The sequence below is a fragment of the Stigmatopora argus genome, chromosome 16 (genome assembly GCF_051989625.1).
Source record: "Stigmatopora argus isolate UIUO_Sarg chromosome 16, RoL_Sarg_1.0, whole genome shotgun sequence".
Taxonomy (NCBI): Eukaryota; Metazoa; Chordata; class Actinopteri; order Syngnathiformes; family Syngnathidae; genus Stigmatopora; species Stigmatopora argus.
Window position 1 is genome coordinate 8,215,864 of NC_135402.1, and position 25,340 is coordinate 8,241,203.

Consider the following 25,340-nt stretch of genomic DNA (forward strand, 5'->3'; position numbering starts at 1 on the left):
GGGCGGGATTAATGACTTGATTGGCTCAGCGAATGACGAATGGGTCGTGTGGGCTGGGCCACAGAATGCGATGAATCAATAAAAAACAAAGTTTAATTCAGCAATATAATTTAGATATCAAAATGTACATTGTTTCAAAAATATTACGATATAAAATTTGAAAAATAAATCATCGTATATTTTCATATATACAAGACGATTTATATTTCAAAATATGGAGATGGCTAATCAAAATTGTATGTTGTTGAAATACATATATGAAAATAAAGGCCTTTCTAATCAGGCATTGATTACATATTTTTGAAAAATCTACACAAAATCTAAATAAGACACTCGTTGAAATAATAAAGTGGTTTTATTCCTCATTTTGGAGCTCGAGCAAATGAACAAAGCAACCGCGGCTACAATCGACGAAAACAATGATTACAAAATAAATAGAAAACAATGGCAATTAAAATGCGTGTTATAAAATATGTGCAATAGTTTACATCTTAAAAACATGTTTTCTAGTAAATTTGCAGTTCGATAGTCACTTTTTTGCCTCGCCGCGCCATAAATGCCAACATTTAACAAGATTTGGGAATTCTTTTTTCTTTTCTTTTTTTTTTACCTCGAAGCCGACACGGATGAAAAATGAAGCGTGGGAAGATGAACAAACGTAGAAGGAAATATTCACAGACGTTTTTTTTCTTCTCCAAAGACGGAACATTGGAATGTGGGCATGGTCACAGTAGTTGAAAACGTTCACCTCAAACTTTTGAATATGGGAGAAACCTTTCCACGATTTAGGTCACTGGTAACACAACTGGTGTCATTTCAAATGTAAAGATTGGCAAACAAATGGAAGGATCACACAACAATAACCCGAGAAGATGAAAAAAGTGGTTAACCACAGGTACGAGTCTGAGCGTGAATGATTGCTCGTCTTAGTGTGCTCTGCGATTGGCTGGCCACCAATTCCAGGTGTCCCCTGGCTACTGCCCATATTTAGTTGGGATAGGCTCCAGCGCCTTAATGAGGATAAGCGAGACGGAAACTGAATTAAAAATAGTCACTTTCTGTGTCAAAATGGCTGATGTGTTTGGCTCCTAGCATTATTTGGGGCTTTTTTTTTTGACAGTGACACCTCAAACTTATCCTCGTCGAAGACAGCCAATGATTGAATAAGTAAAAGGACTATTTAAAAAGTGCATTTCAGGTTTGGCGAACTTTAAAACTCAAGTGAGGATGCAAAGAGAAGGTAAAGGTACTAGTGATGCAAAATTAGCTTGATTTGCAAACTAGAAGTGGATCCCAGTTAGAAGACAGACAGTCGTTTTACCAGTGCACTAAATTGCCCTGCTAGAGAGGACGTATGACAGCAATTTGGACACTGAATGCCAGCGAGCGCCGCAGTCTTCTTGTGTTCCATAAAATCATTGGAGTGACGTATCGGAGGAGTCGGAAAAAGAGGCGCTCAGTTGTTCTCAAAGAGCGACAGAAGGTCGTCGCTGCTGTTGCTGGGCAGGTCGGGCGGTCCCAAGTAGGAGAGCAGCTCATCCGGGTTGGTCAGCTCCGGCAAAAGCTAGTAAAAAGACATTTATCAGTTATGCCCCACCCAGTCAAAAAATGGATTGGATATCTAGCCCTATCAATGGTGACTAATGAAAACCTTATGAAGGTTTAAACAAAAAGACGAGCGCTTTTATAATGTCAATCCCAGGAGAAAGACTCTTGTTCGTTATAATTTTCATGTACTACTTATGCCTACATTAGAGGGCAAGATGGAAATGTCATGCATCGTATGGGACGGAAAATAATATAAGGGCTCACATCTAGTGAGTGATCGGGCGCTTCTCCCGTCGGGGGTCCTCCCATGGCAAAGGAACCCTCGGCGTGCAGCCGAGCATTGTGGGAAGCGGCGGCGCTCCTGTCCTCGCTCAGGCTGCCGTGCTGCTGCTGGAGCGAGGCATTGTGGGACGGGTGAGGCGCCTGCAAAGAGAAAAACGCACGTCCGTCAATGACGATCGGCCGACAGCTGCGTGTGACAAACCTGCTCCACTCCATCTTAGTGGATTGCACTCCAAGCCAGCCAGCGGGAAGAGACAGTAAAATACTCAAAAATCCCGAATAGTGCTGTGATATGGGGAGGGGGAAATTTAACACGACATTTTTGCCCAATCAATCTTGTTTGGAAATGACATTAAACTGACCTACCACAAATAATAAATACAACTAGTGCTGCAACCTAAAACCATCCAGTGCAAAAAAAGCAGCACCGTACCATTTAATTAGCATTTAATTTTGTCACATCTGGTCTCCACATGTCACCATAGTAGGATAAAAGAACTCGACGACGGGGAACAGCCCGTTGCATCTCACCTGCTCGGGCGGGTAGGAGAGCGGCGGTCCGGAGGAAGGGTACTCTCCCAGGGTGGGTGTTCCGGGAGTGTTAGGGAACTCAGGGAAAGCCGATTGGCCGGCAAAGCCTCGACTCCCTGAGGAAGGGAAGGAAAAAAACCCGGCGGCGACAACATCAACATAAAATTTCCAGGTCACGTCCCATCAATGAACACAACGCAATTTGAAAGCCACTTTTATACATTGAGTCACTTATTTTCATTCTTAAGACTTGGACTTTTTTTTTGCCCTGATTTTTCAATGGTGTGAAAAGATGGAAAATTATGAAAGCCCAAATAGGGTGACTCTGTTTTTTGCAAGAAATGATGAAAAGTAAGGAATATATATATTACCATTTTTTCGGAATGATACTGGATTTTTCTAAGACAAAGAAAAATCAGTTTCACACAAATAGATTGTAAAAACGTTTTCCTTTTTTTGCTGCCATCACCAATAAAAGACAAACCAGAGTTGCGTTTAAAAATGAGCTGTTTTATACATTGACCACAGCATAACTTTGTCATATGACAACGTACAACGTTGAAACCAAGGAAAAAAATCCAACACCTTCCTACTGTTGGCTCAGCTTTAATGTTATTGCATAAATCTGTCCAATTCATTTGGACAGGGGAGGACCAAATGATCAAACATACTTTTGCCTCCAGCGCCGTCAATGGCAGCCTGTGATTTCAAACGTGCTTTGAATTTTCTATGTCGTTTGTTCTTAATTCATTCGTGAAAAAATAGGATATTCTATTTTTAGGCCTTATGGGCCCACCCTAATGCTTTCCGTCACCCACCTGGCCTGTTGAAGTCAGGGCTGCCCCTGCCGCCGCCGCCGGCGTAGGGCGAGGACGCGGGTCCCAGCGAGGCAATCATTTCCATGACGTTCGGCAGCACCATATGACTGGGACTGACGGTGCGACAGCGCTTGAGTGCCGGTCCGTCGGGCTCCTCCTTCACCTGCAGGTCAGGCTTGACGGGCACAGGCCGCCAGCCGCACAGCGGGTCGATGGTTATCTCCTCGTAGTCGGAGCTGCAGGAGACAAACGCAGGGCAAATAAGCTCATGGTCAAAAAGTCGATCAGCCTCAGGGGTTTGGGACCTACTTCTGGATGTACACCAGGATCCCCAACATGTACTGATCCACCTCCAGACCCTCCAGCAAAGCCGTCTTACTGGAATCACACAGGAAACGGCGGTCAGAACGTAAGACACTCACGCTGCCCAACTTATTCTTCACAGCTAATCAAGCACACGCTAACGCTTAAAACAAAGGACATCTATTGCTGTCAATGGCAGCCAATGAGACCTACTTGCAGACGGGACACCTCCATGTCCCTCTCTCGCAGTTGAGCTGCAGGTACGACTCCAGGTCAAAGCACTGCAAGGATAAAAAAAAATTAAGTTATTGGCTGCTATTAATGTTAGCCAGTGCTCCCAATTTAAATTTTGAAATAGAACATTTACATTTTCTTTAATAATTAATGAATAAAGATATTGACATGTAAAATAAACATATTTTCCAAATAAAAAATATATATAATTACAAGAAAAAAACATGTGAGGAGCACAAAGGAGTTATTGGATCAATGGAAATGTCATTTTAAAATAATTATAATAATAAATTATGTATAAAAGTAGAATCAAATGCCTATTTTCAAAGTAGAAACATATTAAAAAAAATAGTGACCCAAAATACAAATAGAAGATATTACTACCCTAATGGTGTAATTAGCTTGGCTTAGTTGAACATGTTCAGAAAAATATTATAAAGGCAGGAATGCAATTTTCTATTAGACTATTAAAATATACAATTTAAAAAAATTCCATTCCCCTGGTCCAGTAAAATATCAAAATGCAATTCAAGCTGTCGTCACCTGTATGTGGCGGCAGTCGTGTCCTCGTGCCGGGAGCTGGATGCGTCGGAATGTGATGGGACACTTGAGCGACACTTTGATGGCCGTTTGCTCCACGCCGTCCTCTCCGTTCAGGCCAGGGGTGCCGGGGATGGTGCCGCTGCTGAAGTTTCTCTTGACTGAAAGGCAGTAACGGCGTCAACGCCGGTGGCCTCGCTTGAGAAATTGCACAAGGGTGAAAAGGACTCTCACTCTTGGTAATGCAGTGCTCGGCGGGCAGCAGCCGTTTCTTCATCAGCCCCTGCAGCACGGACCTGACCGATGGCCGATGCACCAGTTGCAGCACGAACAAGTGCGACTGAGGACACAAACGGAGATGGTGGCCAGTAAATAATCACACCAATAGGATACTACAGATTCCCGACTAAAAGCTGCCATGAGGAATCCACTTAACTATTCGGAGTTGATTCATCATTTAGAAGCATTGATGACCTCAGAACTGTTCAAATACTGTTTTGTTCAGCGTCTTAACTCTTTTTTTTCTTATATATCAAAATGGAGAAACCCTGAAAATATGCCCTATTCATTTTTTTTAATTTTTTTTAAAAATAATTTTAACAAGTTGTGTTTTCATATCAACAAAAATCTGTAAATATTCCCATTTAATTTTCAAAATGAAATAGAGAACAGGGGAAAATATTAAATATTTTGAATTTTTAAAACAAAAATAAAAAACTGAAATAAATATTGCCCGATGTCTGTGATATAAATGAACGGATTCCCCGTTGGCAGAAGGAATTGGCGATTAGCCGACGATAAAGATAATTTTTCGCGGCAGCCCTACAAATTCCAACAATTCTAGTGACCGAATCAAAACTTGCTTTCACTCACGCAGCAGCAGGCAGTGACGGTGATCTGGACCGTGTTGCGTCCAGGCTGGCACACTTGCTTGAGGTACAGGGCTTTGTGGGAGGTCTTGTTGTCACCGCGCTCGATGGACAAGGGCGTGGCGTTGACGCTAACCTGCACCGAAGCAGGCCAGTTGGTGTTCATCTGACGGTCCTCGTGGTGGTAGCACTTGAACTGCAGTTCCAGATCGGGCCTGTCCGGGCACAAAATGGACCACACGGTTATCCCCGCTTTTGTAGAAATGACGTCAACATCCTAATTCTCTTTTTTGAGCCTCTTTCTTTGTTCGTTTCTTTCAATTTTATGAACAAGCCTTTACACACTCACCTCATCATCAGCGTTTTGTAGACAGAGTCTCGAAGCTGGAATGCGTGGTTACTGACAGCCAAGTTGTGCTCCAGCCTGAAAGGCTCCAACACCACACCGTCCCGTACCGGGAAGGTCAGGCGAAGGTCGTCGCTAGGGTTACCTATAAATTTGCACAAGTGGTAAAATTCCCGTAGAAAAAGGATAAGACTCGAGCATGTCTCACCTGCACAAGGCTGCGGGCCACCCATGTTGCTTTTGACATCAGGGGGCATGTAAGGGGGTTTGGTGTCCTGGGTCGGAGAGAGGTAGGGCGGCACCGAGGTGCCAGGAGTCATGGGAGGGGTGGGGTTCCCGCCCATGGGGGACCCGGGGTACCCGGGCATACCCCCGCCGCCGCCTCCTCGGCCCGGCTGAAATGAATAAGGTATTTGTTTGGATTCGAGGGACACATCTCTATGAAGGACCTGTAATTAATACATAAAACCCATAATAAATGTAGAAGTAATATATTATACAGAAGAATTGTAGTGATACAATTTTTTGACTCCTGATACAAATTCCAACACAAGGCTATGTGTAATCATGCCTCATTGGGTTGGTAGGACATAAATTTATGATTAATAGCTTCCAACCTCCCACTTTAAATGCCTTGGATGTCTAATTCTGAAAAACTCAATGGTGGTGTATCTTGGCCAGAGGAAGAACAAATTATATTATGTAACTCATTGGCTGCCATTGATGGCACTTAACGTCCAATCCATTTGAAGTGGGAGGGATGGCAGCAAATCTTCTATCACCGTCAATGGCATTGAATGAGTTATGATCAGTTTTATCTTGACTTACCCCGCTGGCTGCTGCCTGCGTGAAGGCGTTATATCCTCCTGGGCCTGCAGGGGGCATGCTGCTCTGCCCGTTAAACACATCAGACTGGAGAACAGATGAAATATGCTCCATTTCAAAAGGATTGACCATAATGAATTCCAAATAGAAACATTAACAAAACATTTTAAAGCAGTAGAATCATGTTTACAGCAAAAATAAAGGGTGCATATCATATCCCATGTAAAATATAGAAAATTGGACACTGCAGTGGCATAAAGGTTGCCACAAAGGGTATTTTATTTACAGTTGACCGCCTTTTTGCCACGAGGCTTCATTCCATGCAATTCTTTGGAATATTACTCAGCATTTGAAATTTTAGCTGCGCATTGAAATAAAACATTATTTGCTGAGAAATGTTGCAAGATAGATGTTGTGGAACGATGGATTTTTTCTTACAAATAAAAGCATGTTTGCTAATATGTCATTCAGTTTCCTTAGACCAGGGGTGCTCACTTTTTGGCTCTAGGATCTACTTTTCAATGAGCCAAGCTCCCGCGATCTACTTTGCTGTTAGGGTTAGAATTCAGGGGTGGGCAAAGCGGCCCAGGTCCGCTGGGGGTGCAGCATTTTGTTTAACAGACCCCGAGTTTAACCAATGGGGGTTGTGCTGAAAAGAGAAGCACCTGACTGTAGTCCACTGGTTGCACTTCTAACATACCACATTTGTGGAAAGGTATCACACGTGACCTACTGCAGGGGTGTTCAAACTGTTTTGCTCCAATATCTACTTTTTAGGGAGTAAACCTTCCACAATCTATCTTTTTTTCCAGACCACTGACAAAGCTCAGCAATGATGTAATGATATACCTCGCATTAGAGTCTATCAACATGTATGGGAGCGGCAGGGAATGGGGATGAAAATCCACTCTCGATTCACGCTAAAGCTTACTACGGATATGCCAAAAGCAAAGGAAATCGACAGAGGGGAGGGATCAAAATGTTATTGTCGTGTGATCTACCAATAGTACCATGGCGATCTACCAATAGTTCCTTGGCGATCACGTGACCGATTTTTATAAGATTACGCGATGAGGATTATTCACCACAAAATGAGGAATTACCTTATAGTACTGGGGTGGGTTGGGTTGTCCGCCGCCCGGAGGGAATGACAGCGGGTTGCTGTGTGATCCAGAAGCGTACTGGCTCATGGGGGGCATGCGGCCTCCCGGGTACGAGGGGGAGGGAGCGCACCGTTGCTGTGCTCCAGGGGGATACTGCAGTGGTTGCTGAGGGTACCCAGACATGGATGACATCCCGCCACCGCCGCCAAACTGCACGGCAGAAGGAACAGCAAACTTGAATTTGGAAAGGAACACTTGTGGGCTTGCAAAAAAATGGATTCAGACTCAAAACGACTGGGTTTAAATTTTGGGTTTCAAAACAGCTAGGCTTTAAAACAAGGACTGGAATTTCAAAAACAAGGTTTGAAAATGTGGTAAGAAGCCTTTCAAGCTGAGATGAGAGTTGAAGACAAATAAAGCTAAAATATCTCTTTCTAAATAGGCGTGTGCATAGATTTTTTTCTATTAATTTTAATAAAATGCATCAGCTTTGAAATTAATTTTCACCTCAGAGTGGAAGGTGCGTTTGAGCCCCTGTGTTGCAGCGGAATAACCCCCACTGCCACCGCCATGCATCTTCTGGGAGGCTCCGGGGTGGGGCGGGTACAAGCTCCCGCCAGGAGGCAGCGTGGCCCCGGGCCTGCCGGACACCATACTCCCCTGGTTCATGGTCGGGGGGCCGCGAGCTCCCGCATGAGACATAAACTGGGGGTTGTACGAGGCGGCTCCGCCCATCTGCATGAATAGAGGATGTTAGAGAGGCGCCAGACCAGGACGCCCTTTCCTGGACTTTTCGTCAGCTATAATTTAGTTATTGGAAACAGTGACTAGTTTGAAAATTAGCCCTTGGAGCCCAACCCTTTCGGCTGCCATTGAATTATATAAGGGTAAATACAAACAACAATAATATTTTTTAACTGTCTGACAGATTTAATGGGATTTTTATGCATTGTTTTTGTTGCATTTTCATTTCTATTTCTTGGGCGTTTTTTTGGTTGATTTTCATGTGATCTGAAGCACTTTGAATTACTATCGTGTTCAATTGTGGCATACAAATCTGCTTTGCCCTTCTTAGATGGCTAAAACAAAAGATTTTTAACTTAGCTCCTTTTTAATTAGATGCAATTTTGTCATAAACACAATTTTAAAGTATTGGTTTTATATAAGAATCTTTTCTGGAAAAAAAACTTGTCTTTTTGTTTTGTTTAGTAAATAAATTGTAGCATCCTTATTTTTGTTGTTGTTTTAAAGCTCTGTAACTTCTGTTGACGTCCATTTTGACTGTCAAGCTTAGCAGGGATTCTTCTCGGTTAAAATGGATTGAACATCTATTGCCGTCAATGGGTTATTTTGTTATGAATTTTACAAACTACCACACCAAACACTATGTGAATGCTACAGAATTGCAAACACAAATATGCACTTTGAACAAGGTCTTCTTTGAATTAGGTCTTGAAATTAGATTTGTTTTCATCTTCACTTGGGGTCTTACATAAGAATACATTTCCAAATGAGGGTTGCTATGTTACCTGAGCATAGTTGATGTCCTGGTTCTGCTTTTCCTGGATCGCAGCCACAGTGGCAGTGGCTGTGGCCGTGGCGGTGGCTGCTGCCACGGCGGCGGCAGTGGCTGTGGTGAAGTCTGAAGGGGGGCGTGCACCCATGCCACCGCTGTTACCGGGATAGCTGCGGACACGGACCAATAGTCAAAAGTAGGTTTTGGATAGAACGAACTGTCCTCCGTTGGAAAGGAGCCTAACCTGCCGCCGTAGGCCGCCGCCGGGTTGTACGCAGCATTGGGGCGTCCGTACATGAGCGGCTGGCCATAGCCTTTGGACACGGCGTCACCGTATGCTTGCTGGCCCATGAACTGTGGGCCCATGCCGCCGGTCATGCCGGGCCCCCCGCCTCCGCCCCCACCGGGCATCATGTGACCGCCCGTGCTGTCGCCGGGACCCATAGGCGGCGCTCCGATCACCTGTGAAGAAATAATACAAACTCAGGTTGGGTATGTTATTTAAAAAATCTGAAATAACAAACGCATAAAAAATAAAATGTCGCATGATTTTTAAAAAGTAATAAAAATAAAACAATGTTATTTGTATAAAGTTTGAATTAGAAAAACAATTTAATCAAGTAAAAAAATAAATACAAAGAAAATATTGCCTTCAAAGGCAGCCGTTGAGTTACCAACAAATTTCCGATTTGAAGAAGCAGGCAGTGTTTGTCACATGTTACCTGGCTGTGCGTGGGATTGGTCACGCCCCACACTGTGGTTACAACAGAGAGAGAGCCCGGGTGCTGATTGGCTGTTGGTTGCCAGGAGACTGGCTCATGGAAGAAGGCGCCGTCACCGCTGCGGAAGGAGAGGAAAAAAATTGAATAAAGGCCAGGATGGCGGGGACGCCGAGCGTTAACTCCTATTCACACTTGCACCTCACAATCACCGGGCTAGTAGCGCTGAAGTGCAATTACCAATGACCCTAATAATCAAAAGCCGGTTACCAGCTGTTTGGAAATTAGGGTTGCCGCAAGTAATTATTTGGATTGTTCACTCGTTTTTTAAATTAACTTGTAGCATCTACATGAAAGCAAAAACAAGTGAAATATTTTTAAATAATTTAAAATATATATATGTTGTCGTCATGGAGTTTTCAGTTAACGTTAATTAACTTCTATTTAGAGCTATTTCTGTTGCATCTTTAACATTTTCATTCACCCAAAATTTCACCTTGTTCAATGAGTCGAAAGTGAAGGCTTCCTTGCACCCAATGGTTGAATGTATATAAAAAAAATAGATGTTGGGATAATATCCAGTTGTTTTTATCCTTTATACTTTGAAATTATAAGAAAAAAATATTTGGTCAACTCTAGAGGTTGCATATATGTGTACCTTTGAGGAGTGGGATGCGGGGCTCGTTTCATGGAGTTGAGGTGTTTCATCGGAGAAACATAGGGCTGACTGGGGAGCCCGCCTAGAAGAACACAGAGAGAAAGTAGCATCACGCTCGGCACAAACGGCAGCCCGGAACGTGCGTGCCCCGTCGCAGCCTTTCATGTAACGTTGTACGCCGACGCCACCAGTGCTTGCAGCCTCACGGGGTGGACCGGGGAGGGGGATTGCAGCTAAATTTAGCTTGTTGATTTCAAAAGGAAACAGCACTATACTTTCCCATTAAAACACCAGCTCACTTCTTGTGAATTGAATTTGCATGCACCGATATTGATAATGTTGGACATTGTTGTAGTTAGCTTTTTGGCTGGCACTGATGGTACAAAGTACCTAAATTATATGAACGGACCAATGATGCGCAATATGTACTTTTCAAGAACTAGTTTCCAACCGTCGGTCGTCCTAACCAAGAAAATCCCTAGTCACCCATCCTAAGAGATGATTAATGTCCAATCATGTAGAATCCATTCATCTATCCACAGTGAATTTCAATGAGTTTATTACTAATAGAAAAAAATACATGTTGTTCTTCCTTTGGCCAAAATACACCATCCCACTAGTTAGTTTACTTGTAAACACTCAAACAATTTGATATAGGAGGATGGCAATGAATGGATGTTCATTAATTTGTTGCCAACCATCCCACTTCAAACATCAATGGTAGCCAATCAGTTAAGTAGTGTCTGACCAATCCATGATAGAAAGCTCCCCTGCTGTTATATTTTAGGGTGATGGTGTAGTACCATGTCATGCCACAGCATGCCGGGCAGCAATGAGCTCCACTGGAGAGAAATAAGCAACAAAGTGAAGAAGAGGTAAAAAAAATACAATATTGTATACACCATTTGTACGTGGGTTTTATTGCCAAACACAAAAAAACGTCAATTCCTATGTAAATGTTCCACTGCTCCCGATAGGTCCAATTCATCTGACCTGGGAGGGGCTGGCATCCCTCCCAGTCCAAATGTATTGGACGTCTATCACCGTCACTGGCAACCAATGAGAAATGACCTAAACATAAGAAAAAAGGCCAGAAAGACCATTCGGGAATAAAATGTCTCTACAGGTGCCGCATGATCACGCACACAACAACAAAGAATCCAAACGACAGACGCGTATAAACACAACCTTACGCTTGCTGTGCACGCGCACGTCCAGGCTAGACAACAAGGATCCGCCACACAATGAAATCCCGTGCACGCGCACGCCAGGGAACCTATTACCTGCGCGTGCGTGTGGGGGCAGCACTCGCCGTCTAGGTGCCACGCATGCACGCGCACCGCTTCAGGCTTTCCCGCCACGGCCGCACAACGGAACAAAGCGGCGTGCACGCGGCGCCTTCCGTTCGGTTCGGTTCCGCCTACCTGCCCGGTGTGTACGTGCGTCCGTGCGTGCTCGCGCCCCCGGGTAGCCAAGGGGGGTACAGATCGCGTGTGCGCGTTACGAAGCGATCGCGCAAAAATAGGGTTCTCGCGTCGTGATATTCCCACGAAGCTTACCTGTCCGTACGTGCGCGTCCACGTCCCGAATCCAGACGCCTCGGCGAGCTAGCTTAGCTTTGCCTAGCCTAGCTTAGCTCCGGGGGCTAGCTAGCTCGTGTGGCGTCGCAGTCGGCTAGCGGACTAGCCGTCAAATTTGGTCGTCAAATCCCTCCTTTCGACGCTCATTGTGTCCACGGGGAAGAACGAGGCGGCGCCGTCCCTGTGTTTTAAATTAGGACAACTTTGCACTTCCGGTCGGCGTCACGCTTAATTACGCTAACTCGGCGAACCAATTACAGCTAGCTTCTCGAGGACACCGAGCTCGCTTGGTAAAAAACAGCGTTGCACAATGACAAGCTGGAAAGCTTCGTGACGTCACCGCCCTTCCTAGAGGCTCACAGCCCGCTCCTCCTCCTGGGGAGAATGACGTCACCAGGAAACGTTTAGCCACTCGCCGTGCGTTTCTCCCTCCGCCATCTTGGGAAAGTATTGGTCACGTTCAAACACACAAAATAAACTGACTTGCACCAGCTATTTCACTAAAAGTGTGTGTGCGTGTGTTTTTTGTACAAATGTGTTGTATGTTTGTTTGTATTGTAGTCCTTGCAAATTCTGTCTTACAGAGATTTGTATCATAGCACTTGGGTAGTATGCTGTGTTTCATGTAATAAGTGAGTTGTGAATTGAAATAAATTAATCAGTAGTAGAAGTTCAGTCCCATTTCAAACACATTGGATTTATACTAGTGATATGCTCTTTCGATGATCACATTCCCATCAAAGTGAAAGCATTGACGGAAACAATTAACTCAACTAGCTTGTTTCTTGTGCGATATAAAAGCGATTTATAAACATCGTCGTGAGTTGCTCTAAAAAAAATTTTTTTCTACATTGAGTACTCAGTAACTCTGCCATGTTACCACTCACAGTACTCAAAGTATAAGGATACTGGTCAATAACATTTCTAATGTTGTAATGGCATTAATCTTTCAAAAACTAAGACAAGTTGTTGGGAGTCAAGCCGTCCAAACGAATCAGATTTGCACTGCCGACAGTGGCAGCGAAACCTGATCATTATATGCCGTCTGTTCCCTTTCAAATGGATTTGACATCTGTGGGCGTCAATGGCAGTCATTAAGATGAAGCTTTTTTTTTTTACACATTTGTCGTCCAAAAATGTGTTTTCGCAAGGATGTGTGAGTGTCAGCGCGTGTCCGATGTCGCAACCCATCGGTGTTTTTCCAGAGCTGGGTTGCCGTGGAAACAGGTGCAGAGATTTCCCATTTCTTCATTTTCTTCTCCACGCTATCATATCAGCCCCCTCCCCCCCTTACGACCTGCCGCATAGTGGCGACCTACTGCAGTCATTACACAATGTCACTTTCAACACGGCGTGAGGAGGGGGGGGTGAGTCGGGAGGGTCCACTTACTGGACTGAACCTCCGCCAGGGAAAGGGAGGACGATTCGGGGAGGATTGTTGCACATTTGTGGCGTGGAAGCGCACGCACGGCATCTGCGCACACGCCTTGAGCAGCCGGTTGCCGTGGCGACCGCTGCACACGCCTGCTTCCTGCTCTTCTTTGTGTCGGTGTGCGTGACTGCATTCCACCGGGGAGGTTTTGGCGAGCGGCGGCACATTCCAGGGAAATGGCTGCTGCTCGTGACCTAGAATAACACACAACACGACTGACTGCGAGGGGGGGAGGGGAGGAAGTGAGCCACAGAATAGGAGGAAAGGTTACAAGGAGGCCAGGGAAGGGGGTAAGAAAGCAAAAGTCAACATGTGGGGACTCAACATATCAATGACCTCCAGGGACATCATGACCATCATGAGAAAGACAACCAGACCTTTAACTGACCTTTTTACTTTGACGGCCAATCCATTTGAACTGGGAGGGTGGCAGCGAAGGAACGTTCGTTCTGCCAAGAGCAAATGGAGTGGACGCCGACTAGTGATAAACAGATTGAAAGTCACAGAAGAAGGATGTTTGGATGCCAGACAATTGGACGTCTATCATCGTCAATGCTGCTGAAAGAGTACAAAATACTACATCCCAAAATCTAAATAGTGCCTGGCTGTTTTTGCTGTTGTTGTTTTTATGCATTATTAAAGCTGTTTTTTTGTTCATGTTGAGTGTTTCATGTCTTTGTGTTATCTTTTTAAATGATATTTCTCAATAGAAACCAATGAGTTATGGAGTTTAACCATTTTTTGTTTGTCTTTTTGTTTTGTATTTTTTGTTGCTACGGTACTTGGTTGAAGGGCATCAACTTGCTTTATGCTGCCCTCTACTGTCTACAATAAAAATAGCCCCAATCTGACCAGCTCAGGAATCCGGAGAGGATTTAAGAGGCGTGTCAAGTGACATTTACCAATCATTTTTATTTGGGTGATGCCAAGTCCACAACATCCAAAATAAATAGCTGACATTCACTTGTCTTCACATTGAAAACATATATTGTGTTTGTTTGACGCATGGCAAAATGATCGGCCCGTGAGGTATTCTAAAACATTGGTATCGAAGACAATAAAATCCCTGAGAAATTAAATTAAAACATTAAAAATTAATTTACTTTTTATGGAACACAAACCATCGGAAAATATATGCTAATTTATTTTAGCCTGCCTATAGCACTTCACATTATGTGTTAGCTTGAACCTACTTCATTGGGTTATTTAGCAGGTTCACAGCAATGTCACGGCACCTCCTCATTAGTTGAAAGTCATTGGAAGAGGTCAACGGTGGTTTTCCGAGAAGCTGCCCAGGTCAAAGGTGCAGTTGAGGAGGCGTTGCAGCTCCGTCAGGTGAGTTTGCTTGTTTCCCGTCGCCGGGGCGGCTGCGGGATCGCGCCCAGCATACCTGAAACACAACCAACAGTGGTTCAAATTAGCCAGATAGATATTCCTCAATGTCAATGGCAGGCAATGCGTTAAATACTATGACATTTTTTAAAAGAGTGTATTTGATGGGCTGTAATCAGAAGATCCACCGAACCCCTGAGACCGACTCACCGAACCCCCAGCGTTCGATCGAACCCAGGTTAAGAACCACTGCATTAGATAATGGGGCAGAGCTGCCTTACCAAATTGGTCGTGAGTGGCCAACGGTGGTCTGCATTCGGGGCTTAATGTAGTCGTAGTATCCCTGATTCTTGTGCTCTTCCTGACACCAGACCACGTCCGCCTGGGCGTAGCGCTCCATTTCAGTTCGCACCAGATCAAACGGGAAGGGAGACAGCTGCGGCAAAAAGTCATGTTTAGAATGCAACCAAATCAAGAGATGATGAAAAATCAAAACAAAGTTTAAGCCTTTATAGGGCACTTTGACCTCTATAGAGGGGCGAATGAACACATTAACTATAGTTCTTGCTTAGCCAATGTTGCTTAAAATGAACTAACCCTCACTCTATTTGGATGCCTATATATGTCAATGGCAATAAATTAGTTAATTACAACTATGCAATTTAATCCCCCCAAAATAACTTGAGGGTGCTATTGAGGATCATAAAGAGAATTTATTTAAATTTTTATTCATTTTTTCATTCATTCATAATAACACTTATTCATTCCTTTTTTTCTAAATTAGATACAATAATAAAAAGTGTCATTATAATTGAGATAACTAAATGTTGAACGAAAGTATCGTAAATAAAACACTTTCTTATGGAATCATTATTAAATAACTGATTAGTACTTTTTGGCAACCCCTCCCCAAACTAATTAATATATGTACCTGCTCCACACGGACCAACGCCACGACGGCATCCAGGTCCCGAGTGGCACGCTCGCGACGCAGTTCGTAGAAAATTTTTCCAGTGCAGAATACGAGTCGCTTCACGTCGCTGGGCCGGGCGGACGCCGGACCCTCATCGGGTATCACACGCCGAAAGTGGGTTCCTGTCATTTATAGAAGACCAATCCGTTTGAAAATTGAATGATAATTGAGCAATTTATAGCTACTTCAAAGCAAATGCTCCATTGACTATAAAGTTATGTTTATCTAATGGCACTGACACAAAATGGCTGATTAGCGACTAGTCGGGTGTTATTAACTCACCTAAATATGGCCCACCACATCATAATGCATGACCCACAAAAGTAAATCATGTGTATTGACTTCATGTTTCCAGCTAAAATCAAATATATATACAATTTATATGAGAAATGAGAAAAGATATTATATAATGTATAAAAGAAAATATTTCTAGTTTTCTACCCTTTTTATTTTTTCTAACAAAAATGTACATGAATAAAAAATCTAAACGAGGAATAATAATGAAATATTTTCTCTTAACTTTTTCAGTGCCACTGTCAACAATAGACGTCCATCAATCACATGGAAAGTGTTGTAAAATTGTACTACTGACCTGACACCATGAGGTCAAAACTGGATCGAGCCTCTGGGTGGCGCAAAAGCGACTTTGGCGTGAATACAATCAGCTGTTGTGAGAGAAGATGAGTTTTAGGGTGATATTTACAAAGATATCACATGCAAGGGCTGAGCTTGGGAAGGTGCTAAGGGTGCGGCTGCACCAAAGCTTGGGCCTGCGCACTTGGCATGGTTGAGCGAGGGGAGGAGCTAAGACAAACATAAGGTAATACACGAAGCTATAATAAAGTTTTTATAACTCTCTGCCTAGCACATTTGTGGGCACTGACCGGTTTTCTGAAGGGTAACAGGATCTGTCGGCGAAGAACGTGGAAGTAATTGGCAGGTGTGGAGCAGTTGACAACAATCCAGTTGCAATCATACAGCTGCTGAACGGCAAACTCACCATGCTGCTTCTGCGGAAGTCCAGCAAAATGACGGTTGAGACTCGCCAAAGCCAGCAAGCGTTGAGACAAACTCACCGGAAGCACGTCGGGGTCGTCGTTGCACATCTGGAGAAATCTTTCGGGGCGGGCCGACGAGTGCTCGGGACCCTGACGACCAACGTTATGAATCATGTTACGGAAAGTATATGGGATTATATAAACAAAGCGTTGCGTAGGAACATACCATTCCCTCCATGCCGTGGGGAAGCAGCAACACAATGCCGTTCTGCCGTACCCATTTGGCTTGACCCGAGCTGACGAACTGGTCAATGATGCACTGAGCCGTGTTGTGGAAGTCTCCGAACTGAGCCTCCCATAGAACCAACGCGTCGGGGCTGGCCATGGCGAAGCCTAATTCGAAACCTGAGCGCATGCAGGAGGGAAAATAAAAGCAGAGGTCCAGGTCAATGTGTAAGGTTGAGTACCGAAACCCAGTATCCCAAGTGATACCCAAGTTGTGCTCAGAATTTAGGGCCTCAGGGTTTGAAACAGAAGCGCAAGCCTCACTCACCTAGGACCCCGTATTCCGACAGCGAGCTGTTGCAGACGGTGTACGTGGCCTGGTCGCTGGAGATGTGGTTCATCGGGATGCAAATCTTCTTGTCCACGTTTTGGTCGTGAAGGACGTGATGCCGATGGCTGTTGCGTCAATGAAACAAAGCGGTGAGATGGTGACAGGAGGAAATTATGCCAGAATGTTATCGCTGTTTGTTGGTGCATTGACCTGAAAGTCCCCCTCTCTACATCCTGACCACTCAAACGAACGTGGATGCCTTGCTTGAGCAGAGAGCCCAACGCCATGTATTCGCCCAGCGACCAGTCGCACACGCGCTGATTCACCATGTCTGCTCGGCCTTTGAGTATGCGGCTCAGCCCTGAAATTCCACATGACTCACTAATTGAATCAAACCTGGAACCTTAAAAGGGTTTGCACCAAAATACAAGCTTGATTTGCTTGACTCTTTACTTAAAATCCAGACACCCCAAAATTGATTGGACATATAGCGCCTACAATAGCATTGCATTCACAGCCAGTTATTCCAATTTCATAGAACGTCATTGGGCCCCATAAACATTAATTTACCGATCGATAAGCAAATGAATGGTCATCTATTTTGATAGTCAATTGTCCAAAATATTTTCTTTTTTAGGGTCTTAAATTGAATTTTTCTATTTTTCTCTCTTTTTAAAAAGTGAGGAAAACTGAATATTCTCTGTTTTAATTTATTTTCATGTGGAGATCCCATTACGGCTCATATAGGCCACACACACTAAATAATAGATATAAACAAGATAATATTGTGACCTACATGTAACCTAAAAATAGTAACTTAGCCAATAAAGGGTTAAGACCTAAAACCACTTCAACTTAAACTTGACTCAGGCCTGAAACATGACATGACATCTTGAAATACTACACAGAGACTATTCTAATCACTTCAAGACTCAAACTTCAAACCCAGCCTGAACTGAAGGACAGAGGACTCCTGAAAATGATGATTCATGTTTTTGCCGTGATGAAAATGAAGAGCAGAAGCGAGTACCTGAGTGGATGGTGAAGTCTTCCATGGGGACAGAGGCGGCCACCTTTCCAATATGGCAAAGCTCATCCTCCGAAAGGCCGGTGGACGGACAGCTCATGGTTTTGGGACGTCCATCCTCAGTGAAGAAATCTAGCAACATATTGGAGACCTTTATAAATGAAACAACATCAACAATGATATTGCATGTGTCGTGGTCAGTTGGTCTTCTACCACGCCATGGTGAGTCCAGCCAGTGTTTGATGTGCAAAATCTTCTCATCTTTGGAGCGAGCGTAGGACTTCTCACACATGTTGTCATATTTGGCCACTTCCTCCTAAGACACAAAGACACTTTGGTAAATTTGTCAAAAAAATCAAAAAGTATCCAGTATCTGTACTGAAATGTTTTTATCCGGATGTGATATCTCATTGCAAAAGTATCACTACTCACTTATTTATTTTGGACTTTTCACAGGTTCCTATAATTTTGTTTTTAGGGTATACATTTGATTTTGCACTACTCTTGATAGTCGTGGTAATGGAGAATATTTTTACATTTCCTTGGTAACTCATTGGCCACATTGATGGCCAATCCATTTTAACTGGGATGGCTAAATAAACATTCATTCACTCTTTTCGGGTTGGATGTCTTCCACTGTCAATGGGACTTTTTAAAAATACTACATGTTGTTAATACCCAATTTCTGCCACTACAACACATACTGTGAATACTCCACATATATCAGGCATTGAAAGACTTCAATTGATAGATTATTCTGATTAATCAATGCTCTCTGAAGCCATCAACGGCTGCCATCGCAGTCAAGATGGATCGGACGTCTATTCACGTCAGTGGCACTGAAAAATGATCATTGGCAAGATAAGGTTAGTCTGTTGAATGGTTTTTGCGATTAATCTAAATTTGTGATTCAACCAAGCACGGTAGTATGCCATCAATGCCTGCAGTTCAATGTGTGCCCTAAAAATGCTTAAACCTGAAATATGCAAATAGAAGTCAGACGTTTACCTGGTACTCCTGCATGGTGACCACTTTTTCTTCAATAAGGCTCTGCGCAAACTTCTGCAGGACGCTCTTTTGCTTTTTAATCTGCTTGTACATCAGCGGCTGCGTGAACATTGGCTCGTCCATCTCGTTGTGGCCGTTCCGCCGGTAGCATACCTGAAGTGCACTTGCATTTTGAAACCCATGAGAAGGAAAACTATTGGCAAACAAAGGTCACCTACCAGGTCCACCACCACATCTTTGTGGAATGTGTTCCGCCATTCCGCCGCTACGTTGCACACGTACATGACGGCCTCGGGATCGTCGGCGTTGACGTGGAAGATGGGCGCGTTAACCACGCGAGCCACGTCAGTGGGATACGCGGACGACCGGGCCATCCTGGGATCCGTGGTGAAGCCAATCTGTCCTCAAACACGCCTATCAGCTGACAACTCCCCGAGGCTCCCGGTAAACGTGAAAGGTCGGAGGCCGGGTGAGAATCTGGCACCTGGTTGTTGACCACCACATGCACGGTGCCATGCGTCGTGTAGGACGGCAGGTCGGACAGGTGGAAGGTCTCGTAGACGATACCCTGACCGGCGAATGCGGCGTCGCCGTGAATAAGAATGGACATCACCTGGGGAAAAAGGTCACAACATAGCATTGGTGTCTGACTGGACGGCGATGACCGCACGCAAGACCGAACCCACCTTCTTGCCTTCCACATCCCCGCTGTAGAACTGCTCGGCTTTCGTCTTACCCTGGACCACGGGGTCCACGGCCTCCAGATGGGACGGGTTGGCCACGAGTGACAACTTGACCATCTTATTGGTGATTCGATTCATCCTCTTGTGGAAAATTCCCAGGTGGTACTTGACGTCCCCGGAACCCTGAGCGCAGGGGGCAGATTTGGCGAGTTTGGTGACGCCGTCCTTGACGACGTCGGTCGCAGACCTCGTCTGTCGCCTCCAGTTTTGGATCAAACTGGCAGAAGATCTGGTCCAGTTCCTTGCGGATGACGTTGGCTAGAACGTTTAGCCTCCCTCTGGAGCCAAATATGTGCGTCAAACACCACATGAAGAGCCACTGAAGAACTTCCTTCAAAACCTGTGTGGCATTCCCATGATGACGCTTTCCACGCCGCTCGCGCTCGACTTGTCGATGATGGCCTTCAGGGCTGGGATGAGTGACTCGCATCCTTCCAAGCCGAAACGTTTCTCTGATGACCACTTTCTTTGGAGGAACTCCTCAAACCTGTCAAGAGATGCAGAAGTCACGTCCATTCATACAGCCTTAATCACGCCAGAGTCTAAAATTACCTCACAGTTTTTGACAAAATGTGCTTCCAAGGATCTCAGTTCACCTTGTGGATTGGATCATCCTGTTCAGCATGATCCGCTTCTCCTCTGCACTGAACTTCAGGATTCCCGGGGTCTCAAATTTCTGTCGGATCCACTGGCACTGCTGTACGTCGTTGATGAACATATACTCCACTCCGATGTGCTGGCAGTATGCCTCCTACACCACAGGGAAGTCCGTAACCTGGCATTACTGTGCCCACTGTTGGTGTTTTTACCTCCAGACGTCGAATGATCTCCCTGAGCGTCAAAGTGCCCTCGTTGCCGCCAATGAATGTGGTTCTGGGAAGGTGGAAAATCTTGTCCAAGTCGGAATGATCCAGACCGGGAGAACCTGTAGGCGGTGTCCAGATTCATTACAATGCAGATGGCATCCACTAATGTTCGGATCACAGAAGATATCAAGTAAAGTCGGGAAGCTTACAATTTCACATCTTCAGCCACCTGCACATTTACCAAGTGATCCCGCGGTAGCCAATCACATTTCTCTCTAACAAGACTAAACGCTCCATTAGAGGGGGCCGTCGATACTCATTGCACCTTGGCCCTGTTCACATTAGTTCCAGCACTGTCTCAAAGTACAAATTGCACCGCATTATTTCTTAGTACTCCCCGTTACTGGGGACATCATTTTATTGGGACGTAGTATCGGTATCGGTGCACTATAAAGCAGGAATGCTTCTGTTTGTCTGTCTTCTGGCTTGAGGCTACCTAGTGTTTATCACAACAGTGCATGTGCATTGCCATTAAAAAATAAAATTGCACAGCCAGCAAGAAGAGAGTGCGGGGGAGGAAGAGGCCAGGTTTTGATGATCTGTCAGTCAACTTGTGTTTTTTAAAAAGTACGTTAGACTTTCACCCCTGTTTCTTATGCTCCACCCATCCCTGTCAATGTACTTCATCCTAGCAGGTGCTGATAAGCAACCTATGGACCCGATGCTGACTAGGCAACATGCACTACACCCCCCCTTACACATGCACATGCGTGTGTAAAAAGTTAGGGGTGGATCATGACGAAGATCAGAGTGGTACCTTGTGCAAATGCCAGACCTAAACACATTGAAAACGTGTTATCCTTGACTTGTGTTTCTCCAATCCAAAGACTATAACCAGGTGGCTAGCACGGTGATACTAAAAGACACAGTGAGCCTGCACTACTGTTTAAACCTGGAGTGAAATCTCAATTGTTAAACTAAGACACACCATTTCGTGCTCATCGTCTTATTGTGTTATTGTTCGCATGGAAAACAGGGGGCCAAAGTGCTTTGTGTCCATGGGAACACATTCTAAATGTAAATGTAGCACATGGACTCGCAAAAACGATCATACTAAAAGAGCTTGTTTCACTTACCATTAGTAATAATTACCTGCAGTGAAAGGATAATGAAGGCTTGTGATGAGTACAAATTATATTCAAAGCATATAATTAGTGAGATCGTCTGAGTTTTGCAGGAGATTCAGCAAAATGGGGAAAAACAACACATTTACCTAAACAAATGTGTTACAACAGCTACCGATTTTTGGGGTTTATTAGTTTCATTCCAATTGCATTATTTTGCAACTTGATAATGTACCAACACTACAAAGTCATGAACGGAGATTAGAGACTCTTCATTGTGTGCTCCAATTATTTTTTGGCACTCAATACACATTTTGGTGTTCAATATGATTCACAACCCGGCCTGACACAAACTGGGAATTTGGCAACAAGTTTTACCGGTTTGGTGAAACTTTTTGGAGGGAGTCAATTATTGGCCTTTTTGTAGTGAGGGATGGTCACATTTTTCTTTATCTAGATCTCAAATAGTTCTTCTATTTTAATGCCATATCAGTACTGATACTAATACTAGTAGAACTACGATTGCATCTTGCGTATAACAAAACAATGTAATGCGCTTTTCACGCTTTTAATGGCAAGTAACATTTGTAATCGTTCCCCAGCCCTAACGGCTTGACTATTATCCAAAATAAACAGATCCCTCACCAACTTTTTGGAAACCGATGCTACATGGGGAGTCATCCAAGTCCACGCAGCTGATTTCCAGAGGGTCTAACTTGGCAATGTGATGTCCTCGCACCTGTAATGACACTTCACGTTCTAGCAAAGCCAACGACGACTCCTTCCATTAATCTTGTTTTTACTACTGTCATGCACCGTACCTGGTAAGTGCGTATAAGCGTGTGGACCGCCAGATGATCTCCCACCATTTTTTCCACATCGGTCTCCATACTGGGCGGAAGCTTCGACGGCTGGAGAGGCGTCGGGGTACGGAGGGCCATGTGGGTTTTACGGAATACTGCGTCCCATGACTGCACCGGACAAAAAACAGCCTTGGACTTAACTTGACAGCAAAACTTCCCACATATAAAATTGCTATGTTTCTTTCAATTTCTGCACATCGCACGACTCACAGCCTTTGACCGATTCATACTGTTCCAACTTTAAAACGTTGCAGAAATTCACACGACACAGAATGTTTGAATTTTGCCCCTGACGCTCATAATTTTGCCAAAACAGGTTTTCATTTCTATTGATTATCAATAGCAAAACATTTACATTTTTCAAAATGCTGTATGGTTCAGCCAAAATTTGACAAAAACGTCCCTGTATATTTTCATTGATCCTGTTCATTTCCAATGGCACATTCAACTCCCATTAACTCAAAGATTCATTGGTGGTTATAATTTGAATAAATGTGCCTAGAAGCCCCCAAAATTAAAAGGAAGTGACTCAAAATATAAAATAACCTACTAATGCCCAACATGCATCATAATGTGAGCAAAAATTAAAAAAGGACTCATAAATGCACCAAATTATGCTAAAATTAACGAAGAACTGACCCACAGTTAAATCATTGCCATTGACAAATACAGATGTCCAATTCATATGAAGGCAGAGGACTTGCTGTGAAAATTTCAATTATATTGACTGCGTTAGACGTCATTTGTCCCTCACGGTAGAAATGGATTGGAAGCTTAGCTTGGTCAATGGCAGTTAATGAGTTCAAGGAATGCTTTTGGAGTAGTTTGTACCTTGTGTACGCGAGAGGGCTCCTCCAACCATGCCAGGTACATCTCCTCCACGTAGGTTCCATTGGCGCCATTGAGAATGGTTCTCCGGAGTGGCATGCGAGCAGAGATCCGTGAGACGGTTGCCAGGGGTCGCAACCCGGCCGCCGCCAAGATCATCAGGTGATACATCAGTAAAAAGGATGCTGCCAATCAAAGGGTACAAAATATCACTCAGAAAGCCAAAGTTTGTCCGTCCTTCCTAACTGAAAGTTTCACCAACCACAGTGGCTCGGGTGCCAGATCCGGCTCGTACCATCATTTTGTGCGGCCTGCTTAAATAAATCAAGTGCATTCACATCATGCACCCCCCAAAAATAAGTACATACATTTCCATTGTCCAAAAGTCTTTTGTTGTTTCTTGTTTTACATTTGTTTTTAATTAAATCCAGAATTTGAAAATCAGAACACTCTGTTATCTCTTACTTTTTTTGTTCAATAAAAACAAATTGTAAATAAAAATAGCAAATAAAAGATAAAAATGAAAATATAAGATAATTTCCTTTTATTCATATTTAAAATAAATTTCAAAAATGGTTTCTCCACCCATTTTTAACATCATTTGCAAATCAGTTATTTTTTAGAGAATTTTGAGATCAACAAAGTTTCTAAACTATCAAAACAGGCGATTTATTTCAATTAGCCAATTAATCGTTTCAACCCTGGTTTAACTACCATTGACAGCAGTAGAGTTCCAATCCAGTTTGACTGGAACATTCATTTGGCTACTGTCAAAATTGATTGATTGGACGTCACTTTTCCTTGACCCCGCCCCCACATGACGTCACATCGCCCAATTGACGTGATGTACCAAATGCCTAACTGCAATATAAATAGAAGAACCTTGTGAGTTTAAAAGGTCTGCCAACAATTGGTGGGATAAAAATCAACTTTTAAAATGTTTTAAGGTGCTCACAAAACATTCAAATGTAAAAAAAACATGGTGAAAACCAAGCAGGCGTCCTGAAATGTGCTTAAAACGCGTTCCAACGCTTGAGCAAAGACATTGACGTCACGTTATATTTTGATAACGTAACATGAGGCTAACTTTGAATTACGAGCGTGTAGTACTTACCTGTGAGTGTTTGTGTGAATCCCGCGGCGTCCCGTGCTTGAGTGCGTTGCGCCCGTCTCATGGGGGTTTGACTGTGGCGTCACCAATCAAGATACGAGCTTTTTTTTAAAGTCGATGGTCAAGCATTATGTCGTCAATTCATGACATGACTTTAGAACATTTCTACTTCTTTGCTCCTTTCTTCACTTTTCCCCCATTTGCCTGAATTTGCCTTTTACAAAAAATACACACGTTAGACATTAGAGGCGGACCGATGTACATAAAAATAGTATTTCTTAATATATATTAAATATAGGACATTAAATTGAGCGCTTCAGCTAAACAATTTAACATTCTAAAAAAATCTTAATGTTTTTTTAATTGTATTTTTTCTTAAAAAATACACTTATCTTTAATAAGGGTATTACTACACCCCTTAACAAAACAGTCCAGTTTTGCATTTCTCCATGATCGTCACTGCATTTTTACATGATGTCGTCATGCAAAAGATGTGTTAATTCATGAAGTAATTATATCACATTTTACATGATAGTATCATGTAATGAACAAGATAATGATCACGTTTATACTTGATGCTATCATGTAAAAACGTCATCACTATAATGTAAAAACGTACCGGACTGTTTTGTATTGAAGAGGGGGGTCCTTTTTAAAATTAAAATCG

At 43.6% G+C, this 25,340-nt stretch overlaps 2 protein-coding genes across 6 annotated transcripts; both read right to left on the reverse strand.

The window, feature by feature from the left end:
* Positions 1 to 336: 336 nt before the first annotated feature.
* zmiz2 (zinc finger, MIZ-type containing 2) lies at positions 337 to 12,202 on the reverse strand. Of its 2 annotated transcripts, none has more exons than XM_077623102.1 (19): positions 11,852 to 12,202; positions 10,293 to 10,374; positions 9,638 to 9,755; positions 9,160 to 9,377; positions 8,929 to 9,085; positions 7,907 to 8,134; positions 7,400 to 7,609; positions 6,300 to 6,383; positions 5,680 to 5,866; positions 5,475 to 5,616; positions 5,130 to 5,340; positions 4,491 to 4,596; positions 4,260 to 4,417; positions 3,696 to 3,763; positions 3,489 to 3,557; positions 3,180 to 3,415; positions 2,362 to 2,477; positions 1,813 to 1,971; positions 337 to 1,564 (listed from the first exon to the last, which is right to left on the reverse strand). In XM_077623102.1, the coding sequence occupies exons 2-19, from the start codon at positions 10,340 to 10,342 to the stop codon at positions 1,457 to 1,459; spliced, it is 2,625 nt and encodes an 874-aa protein (XP_077479228.1). In that variant the 5' UTR covers positions 10,343 to 10,374; positions 11,852 to 12,202; the 3' UTR covers positions 337 to 1,456. The 2 variants fall into 2 exon arrangements, with proteins under 2 accessions (XP_077479228.1, XP_077479227.1); XM_077623101.1 differs by having other exon boundaries at positions 5,680 to 5,920.
* An 821-nt stretch (positions 12,203 to 13,023) lies between these two features.
* On the reverse strand, positions 13,024 to 24,842 carry ogdhb (oxoglutarate dehydrogenase b). Of its 4 annotated transcripts, none has more exons than XR_013305499.1 (23): positions 24,677 to 24,842; positions 23,566 to 23,747; positions 22,693 to 22,842; positions 22,517 to 22,610; positions 20,751 to 20,866; positions 20,538 to 20,692; positions 20,282 to 20,428; positions 20,129 to 20,219; positions 19,885 to 20,064; positions 19,683 to 19,811; positions 19,417 to 19,596; positions 19,199 to 19,351; positions 18,404 to 18,506; positions 18,194 to 18,322; positions 17,374 to 17,524; positions 17,161 to 17,288; positions 16,834 to 17,012; positions 16,494 to 16,757; positions 16,202 to 16,274; positions 15,568 to 15,731; positions 14,918 to 15,072; positions 14,498 to 14,694; positions 13,024 to 13,498 (listed from the first exon to the last, which is right to left on the reverse strand). XR_013305499.1 is itself a non-coding variant. In XM_077622544.1 (23 exons), the coding sequence occupies exons 1-23, from the start codon at positions 24,735 to 24,737 to the stop codon at positions 14,571 to 14,573; spliced, it is 3,042 nt and encodes a 1,013-aa protein (XP_077478670.1). In that variant the 5' UTR covers positions 24,738 to 24,842; the 3' UTR covers positions 14,197 to 14,570. The 4 variants fall into 4 exon arrangements, 2 of the variants coding, with proteins under 2 accessions (XP_077478670.1, XP_077478669.1); XR_013305500.1 differs by lacking the exon at positions 13,024 to 13,498 and adding an exon at positions 13,717 to 13,782; XM_077622544.1 differs by lacking the exon at positions 13,024 to 13,498 and having other exon boundaries at positions 14,197 to 14,694; positions 16,494 to 16,619; positions 16,686 to 16,757.
* Between the last annotated feature and the right edge of the window lie 498 nt (positions 24,843 to 25,340).